The sequence below is a fragment of the Xyrauchen texanus genome, chromosome 1 (genome assembly GCF_025860055.1).
Source record: "Xyrauchen texanus isolate HMW12.3.18 chromosome 1, RBS_HiC_50CHRs, whole genome shotgun sequence".
Lineage (NCBI taxonomy): Eukaryota > Metazoa > Chordata > Actinopteri > Cypriniformes > Catostomidae > Xyrauchen > Xyrauchen texanus.
This window is the reverse complement of record NC_068276.1, coordinates 46,714,519-46,722,948: the sequence shown is the minus strand read 5'-3', so window position 1 is coordinate 46,722,948 and position 8,430 is coordinate 46,714,519. Positions and strand designations below refer to the sequence as shown.

Below are 8,430 nucleotides of genomic sequence, written 5' to 3'. Positions count from 1 at the left end.
TTGTTGTCACTGTCAGTCAGTTGTTGTGTGGTGATGTTAGGAGCTCATCTTTTAACTTGATGAGGTTTACTGATTGTCACCATTGATGTTTGTGTTAATGGTTGTGGTTCACTGTCAAACAATTGTACTGCCTTGTCTTGCAAGAAATACCTCTTTTCAGAGAAAAAAAAACTGCAGATAACTTAATGTAAAAGTAATTGAAATGGTGAAAAAATTAAAATTCTCATATTACAAATTCACAGTTGGCTGAACAGCCAGTTTGTGTATAATAATTAATGATCATGATGATTTCACCACATGGTTCTGCCACGTACATGTTTTAGTAAGAGACATTATAATAATCATAAATCAATTGAAAAATAAATTGAAATGCATATCCTGCATAAAATATCGGCAATCCATTCCTTTTATTCCAGGTGAATATTGTTCCAGAATATCCGCTCAATCCCAGTAGTTAGTCAATGGCGTTGTTAGTCAGATAGCGAATGAATGAATATCACGATAATAGAAATATAGATAGAAACTTCACATCACATCTTTGATATTTTCACACCGCCAAAAATCTCGTCGCATGTTGATGACGCAACCCCAAGCTCGACCAAGCAAGCACACTGGCAGTTCCACCACAACATTACAAATAATCATATTTTATTATATATAGTTGATGAGGAGTCAACGGAAGGGATAACTGTAGAGGTAAACGTTGCACGTTATCTCATATTTAACTGTTGCAAACTTTCTTGTTTTTGCTCTTGCCGTTTATTTTAGCATCATATATCTTTTTTGAGTAATCCCTGACTCTATAAAATGAAATTCAAGTTGTCATTAGAGCCATGTAGAACTTACAGTTCGTGCAAATAATAAATACTTACTTACTTGCTTTAGTAATTACAACGTGATCAATAGTTTAGCCAAACTATAAGCAATTCGATCTCAAATACGGAAGCTCCGAACCGCAAGGTGAAAACCCCCAAAACAATAACACTGACCACACTGAGGTTAAGTTACGATGCTACGCTATCCAGATCTAGTCTGCAACGTTAGATATTTTGCCAGCCATTAATCCACTGTATTTTTGTCGCTGAGTTACAGGGCTATATTTACAGCCCTCATGGTCTTGCATCTTAAGCCTTTATACACAGTTTGTCTGTGATTAAAACAGGTGGCACACTTTGTGAACATATGAACGTCAGAATCATCAAACTGAGTTGTTTAAATATGTGCGTTGATTATTCTGTGTGGTTTTAGTGATGGCGGAGGGGAGAGGAGGAGACATTGTCTCTGAGTTCCTCGGTCAGAATCCCCACCTGGTGAACTGGGTGGAATCATTAAGAGGACACTGTGAGACAAATAAACAGTGGGATGCTAGAAGAGAGTTTGTCCTGCGCAATATGGAGATCTTCCCTACCATCCGACCTGGGACCCCAAGTCCTAGTTTGGACAGGCTACTGTCTCTGTCCATGGTTTGGGCCAACCATGTGTTTCTGGGCTGTCGGTAATTATCATTTCATGATGGACTTTTTTTAATTAGCTGTACTTTTACTTTTTATTTCATAAATTATGTATTTGTTAAAACATTGTTTGTAAATGTGGTTAATGCAGATACCCACAACCTGTAATGGACAAGATAAATGAAATGGCAGAAGGAATCACTGTGAACAAAGCCCCTGGGCGAAAGACTAGAGATGAAATCATGGGGAAAACAAAAAGACCTGCCGCCTCAGGTAAAATGGACTGAGATTTGTGTTTTATTTTTTTAATTTATGTTATTGAGTTCAGGCAATAAAGATTACATTTAAAAAAACAAATAGTGATTACTCTGAATGCTGATTGGTCAATAGAATATTCCAGCCATATGGTGCGTTCACATACAATACGAAGTGAGCTTTTCGCACAGCGCGATTATATACAAAGTCAATGCAAAGATGCGAGTATATACGAACGGCTCGACTCGAACACGCAAAATCGCTTCATTCGTGTGAGTTTACATTTTTTAACTCAAGCAAAAAATCTGCATGACTCGTGGTAGCGAAAGCCTATCAGCATTGAGGTTGTCCGGATGTCACTGACGTAGTAGCAGAAGAAATCTGGACAAATTTATGAAAAAATTGTTGTAGCGGAGTATGGGTACCCGGAATTGCATGACACAACATCATACATGTACAGAGACCGGATGAGAAAAGACATCGCTTGGAGGAAAGTGATTGAGGAAGTTGGACTACGTGGTAAGTTCTGAAAATATGCGTGTCTACTTGATTCCAGCTATTGGTTGTACTTTACTATGAACAAAGTCATAGAAGCCGACAGTAGAGTTTTAACAGTAGAATTAATGTAAATGCTTTTATAAAATGATTAGCTTCATATTTCTACCTTTTAAATCCTCCAAAAATTGGCTCCATTCACTTCCATTGTAAGTGCCTCAGTGTAACCTCGATTCTTGCTTCTTTTTTTATTTTTTAAAGAAATGAGGCATGGGGTCCCTGGGTAGCTCAGCGAGTATTGACGCTGACTATCACCCCTTGAGTCATGGTTCGAATCAAGGGCGTGCTGAGTGACGCCAGCCAGGTCTCCTATGCAACCAAAATTGGCCCGGTTACTAGGGAGGGTAGAGTCACATGGGGTAACCTGCTCGTGGTCACTATAATGTGGTTCTTGCTCTTGATGTGGCGCATGGTGCGTTGTGCGGATCCCATGGAGTATAGGGTGAAGCCTCCACACACGCTACGTCTCCGCGGTAATGCGCTCAACAAGCCACATGATAATATGCTTGAATTGACGTCTCAGACGTGGAGGCAACTGAGATTCGTCATCCGACACCTGGATTGAGGCGATTCACTACGCCACCATGAGGACTTGAGTGATTTGGGAATTGGGCATTCAAAATTGGGGAGAAAAGGGGATTAAAAAAAAATTATAAAATAAACAAATAAAAAGAAAAGGAGGGATGAGTCGAAATGAATTTTTTTGGTAATCAACATTATGCCACAAATGCTGTCGATTGAGCTTAACCTGAATTTAAATATTTATTTTATTATGTCACACAATTATTTGCATCACTGATTTACTCTAAATTTACTTTGCAGCAGTGGCTGCTGACTGCCAGGTAAAGAAGAATAAACCCAATGATACTGACCTTAAAGCTCCAGTGAAGAGTGTTGCGTGTCCAGCTGCCAGTAAAGTGAAATCAGGCCCTCCACTAGGGGCTCCCGCAGAACACCAGCCCTTTTTCAACCGACTCTACAAGGCTATTGCATGGAAGCTTGTGTCTGCGGGTGGCTATGGCCCCAACCTTGAACATTTTGAGATCTTGCGCAGTTGTGTGGATTCATGCAAGGCTAGCCTTAGCTGTGTGTTCGTTCCACTCAAAGACATTCCTGACCTGCCCTCGGGACGTACCCAGAAAGAAGGCCAGGTATGTGAACTGCGCTGCCACGCCGTTTACATGGGCACAGGTTACGGACGTGATAAATGTGCCGCTAGGGCAATGGCCTCCAAGGAAGCCCTCAAAGTATTTCAAGGGCGGAAAGTGACAGTGAAAGTTTGCCGCCGCAGGTTCAGAGGACTAGACGTCGAAGATTTGGTTCTGCTGGATGAACAGCTCAGAGCTCAAGTCTTTCCTCCAGCTCTCATCTACCCCTTTCAGGGAGACCAGTAAAGTTGCATTCTGCTGGAGATTTACCAGGGTTACTGTTAAATATGAAGTTTCTGATTCAGTTGTGACAGCCTTTGAGATCCTTTCTGCAGTTTCCAATGTTTGCGTTGTTCAGAGTTCAGTTATGCTACATGGTCTTTCAGAATGGCACTTTGAAGAAGGACGTAATGGGTTTATTCTATGGTTTATAAAGAGATATAAAAAATAGTGGCAGACAGTTTTTTTGTCCCAAAATGTTTGATTTGTGTTTATCAAGTTTTGGGTTGTTAAACATCTGTAACTGCGTTGAAGTGGTTTGAAAACCTGTTGTTTTAATTAGTAAAAGATTCAAAAACCTTGAATACGATTTGTTTTATTTATTGCTACAACCTTACATTGAGAATATACAGTTTGTGGATGACAACCTGTTGGAAATGGAATATGAGTGTCAATTCAAAAGGATGTTATTCACAAGAGTACATCTGGAATTTATTTGCTCTGATTATTTATCTCATAAAACTTTTGCCTCCCCTTTAAAATCTAAGACATTTTTTTTAATTTATTATTTTTATACAACCTATCACAACCAATTTCCTGTACATACATTGTCAAAACAGTGCGCAATATTGTTAATGTTTTTGTGGACCATTGGGCAGAGTTGTTTAATGTTCAAATAAATAGATAAAAAAGTAAAAATGTCATTGATTAAAAATGATGTTAAATGTGGGAGTTTATTTTAGTCTGAAATTCACCTGTGTGTTGCCATGGTCCAGTTTCTATAATACTAGATACTCTGATTTCTTATTTGTATTAAACTATATATATATATATATATATATATATAGATTATATATTTTTGCTGACATTTCTATCGTTTTGATGAACAATTGCTGGATTTCCAGTCTTTTTCTGATGATGTAGTACTTACTGTCTACAGTGCACAGTATTTGGTTGTTTAAGTGATGGATCAATTCTCCAGTTCAGAGACTACTTGGAGGGCATAAAAAGTTTTCAGTGTCATCAGTAGTATTGTAAACACGTAAAGGATCAAATAAGAATAAGCCAAAGTGTTTGTTTAAATTACACTATCAATTATTGTAGTAGGTTGAGTACAAGTGGTACATAGTCTCAGAGGTATTTTTTTACCACTTGTAAATGCAATGAGCATATTTTATTCAGTTGCCTTGAGCAAAGCACATCACATACGGTTCACATTACCACCACCCGTAATAAGTTTCCTTTAGGACCTGGAATTTAATTAAACTTGCTGAATTTTATAGTCCCTTTTCATTTGACAACCAACTGAAAAACTGTTGAATAATGAAAAATGGTTTTGAAATCCAAATATGAAATGCTTGAAGGGACACAGAAGTTTGATTGGTGTTTTGATAAAACACTTTAAAATTAGGCCCAGGCATATGCATCTTTTCCAATAAGAAGAGATGTGTTAGACCTATTTCTGGCATATTTCGAATCTCTTTTATACATCAGGCCCTTTAATGAATGTGGCGTGTATTGAAGTTTAGCTATAATGAATGGGTGGTTAACATGGTTTAAATGTTGACAAAACAATGCATAGGCTATACCTAAACATTGTTGCAACCTCGTTTTATTAATCAAAAATACTTCTTAAGACAGTTTTAATCATGATTGTGGTGGTTGTAAAAATATAAATGATACCAAAGTGCCAACAAGCATCAGCAGACATGCACACCCCAGAGTTCTCCCCAGCTCTTTTGTTAGCAATCTGTAAAATATTACCAAACATTAATGAACCTAACAAGGAGTGAAAGCACACATTTGGGTGCAGATTTTGATTGACAGGACAGGGAATTTGGGTGTAATTTGCTGCTTGGCTGCATGCTGGACTCAGCCTCACAGGCAAAGCTAATCATGGGAGAGCCTGTACTATATGTGCTCTTTTTCACATCCTCTCATGAGTCAGGAGACATTTGTAATACAGAAATGTCACAAATGTTGTGCCCTTTTTATAACTAAGCTGTTCAATGCATACTGATCAAATTCCGTAAGTAAGACAATCAAAAGAAAGAGAATGACAAAAAAAAAATTAAAATCTCTAACAATGATGATATGAGATAAAAGACAATTCCTTTAAGATGGTGTACAGGGGATACAAGTATATGAATAATATGAAGTATAGTGAGGTCATCAGATCATCGAATCGAACATGCCCATTAAAAAATTGCTTCATTCTTAACAGTCCGAATAAAGACTTGAAGTTTTAATGTCTTACATTTATGAATAATAATTTACATAAACACATTTAAGCTTCAAGGTGACAAAAATTAACCCAGGTTATAACATCATATTTTGCCCTTAATATCTTAGAACTACTTTAAATTCATTATAGTGTAAACATCTAGGTAGATAGATGGGTACCCCTGAATTGTAATCTGTTACTGATTACAAATTACATGACAAAAATTGTAGTCAGAAATGTAATCTATTGGATTACATTTTCAATTAATCTAATCTGATTACTTTCGAATTATTTCTTACCTAACATTTTTTATTTGATGTCGCATTCATTCGAGTAGGATAAGCCTGTACAATATTTGATAATGTTGCTTAAGTGCATTAAAGAAAACTCTAAAATATGTTAATTGATATGATGTGTTTTACCTGCTATTTGACTGTTTCTGAGTAAAACAGACACTTAAACAGGTTGTTTCTCTGGCAATTTCCTATAATTGTGGTATTACAAACACCTTCCATGTGTGGTAATAGATCAGACCAGCTGTATTTGTGAATCAGCATCATAAACCCAAAAATGATTCAGTTATGAACAATTTACTGATTGGTCTGATGAATATGTAATCATATAATCCATAACAAATCAAATGTAATCTGATTACAAGGATTTTAAAATGGAATTTAATTTATTTACAAGTACAACATTTTTGTAATTTGATTATGTAATCCAGATTACATGTATAATTTACTAAAATAACTTGTGTCCTGCAATTCTCCTGCAACCAATAGCAATAATGTTTCTTATCATTTAAAGAATACTTTTCATGTGCATTGAAAAAATGAATTTATATGGCATAAAAAAAAAAAATTATGACACTAGGAAACACACAGACTGCCTTAGAAAATAAAGGTGCACACATTTTATCCAGGTTGAATTACACTTCACAGGCAGCAAATAATTGAATAATCTTTCAAATTCATCGGTTATGTTAGAACTTCATAATCATAAAAATAGAACATAATGTATAAATATTTTTTGTATCCGGATGTGTATATTTCCAATTCACATTCCAACTTTATGGCTGTTATGTTTACAAGCACTTCAGCAAAAAGTAATTGCAAAATGCTCCACGTGGACAGTCACACATTTTGCCAATTCTTGATCCTTTCCTGATGGCGCATTGCTCCCCGACGTCACACTGATGTGAAAACAAAGCATCAGTGTTAGACAACTGCATGCCCAAATATGCAATTCATTTATAAGTAAACAATTCACAAAAATTAATAATGTGGTATGGTTGTGTAAATTACAATTCTGATTTAATGTAAATGAGATTAAATCATAGGCATTACTAGACACTTTTTAGGAGGGCTTCAGCCCCCCTAAAATTAATCTCAGCCCTCCTACAAATATTTGACTTTGCGATCAGCACGCAGGTGTTTTTAACAGCTTCAGGGTTTTTTTGTTTATAAATGTAAAATAATAAAAAAAGATATTATTTTAATGTTTCTTTAAATGGTTTCTTTTTTATTATTATTAAATGTATAAGTGTTTATAATAGAAAATGACAATGTTCTGAATGAATAGTAGCCTGCTATCTTGATTGATGTAAATAAAAAACATTATCTATGCTAAAGAGTGGATACATTAAATATGCACATGTTGTTGGGGGCTGAGCCCCCCTAAATTGAAATCATAGTATTGCCCCTGGATTAAATAACAAATGTGTTATTTTGAGTGTGTTTAAAAAACAAAAGCTATTTTACTCTACTGTACTTAAAGAGCTGATATATAATTAGGCCTATATCTTGTCAAGTACCAGATAAAAATGATCAAAATCTTGCTTTGTACTCACTGTGGGAACGCGCCCAAACTTCTTTTCCCAAAGTGAGATTGGTTTACTCTGCAATTTCTCCAAAACATCATGCAAAGCCCCGAGCTGTGAACATGTCAACATGTAAATTAGTTCTACAGTGCAAGTAAATGTATTTGGATCTCCTTTATATACATATACATATATATCTGTGAGCTAAGAAAGACCCAGGATTATGCAATACTTACAAGCTGCTTTTCGTTGGTCAAATTTGGGTCCTTTGGGTAAAAATCTCTCAAATCTCTCGTTTCCAAGTCAGATTCATTGTCAAAGTAGTCGATTTCAGCACCGTGGACGAAGGAGAGTAGCACGGCGCATGCCATCGCTGTTGTCCAGAGTTTGGAGCTCTCCATGTTCAAAGCCGAGAATGATTCAAGTAAATACACACTTCCCGCGGTCCAATCACTTTATATCTGCTCCACTTGAGAGACCACTCACTTCATTCCTTCTTTTGCTCCACCTTATACATTGATTTTTGTCCATGCGTAATAAGGACGCCGACGATGACTCATTGCGTAAAGTTGATGTCCACAACAAGAGTAAACAACATCTCAACATCTCAAAACATTGCGTGTGAACGAATTATTATGTATGATTCTTATATTTCTTTAATCGTTTTAGAAGACGTCGTCATATGAGTTGCCCTTAGGCTACACTGACTACATTATTAAAGGCAATTATTAAACTGATTCCAAATAGCTTTTCAAGTTT

At 36.3% G+C, this 8,430-nt stretch overlaps 2 protein-coding genes across 2 annotated transcripts; one reads left to right on the top strand and one right to left on the bottom strand.

The window, feature by feature from the left end:
* Positions 1–578: 578 nt before the first annotated feature.
* Positions 579–4,266, top strand: LOC127646920 (protein CDKN2AIP homolog A-like). Its single transcript, XM_052130904.1, has 4 exons — positions 579–696; positions 1,249–1,495; positions 1,603–1,724; positions 3,084–4,266. The coding sequence occupies exons 2-4, from the start codon at positions 1,251–1,253 to the stop codon at positions 3,653–3,655; spliced, it is 939 nt and encodes a 312-aa protein (XP_051986864.1). The 5' UTR covers positions 579–696; positions 1,249–1,250; the 3' UTR covers positions 3,656–4,266.
* A 2,192-nt stretch (positions 4,267–6,458) lies between these two features.
* Positions 6,459–8,119, bottom strand: cart3 (cocaine- and amphetamine-regulated transcript 3). Its single transcript, XM_052130911.1, has 3 exons — positions 7,908–8,119; positions 7,702–7,785; positions 6,459–7,044 (listed from the first exon to the last, which is right to left on the bottom strand). The coding sequence occupies exons 1-3, from the start codon at positions 8,070–8,072 to the stop codon at positions 6,937–6,939; spliced, it is 357 nt and encodes a 118-aa protein (XP_051986871.1). The 5' UTR covers positions 8,073–8,119; the 3' UTR covers positions 6,459–6,936.
* Positions 8,120–8,430: the final 311 nt, after the last annotated feature.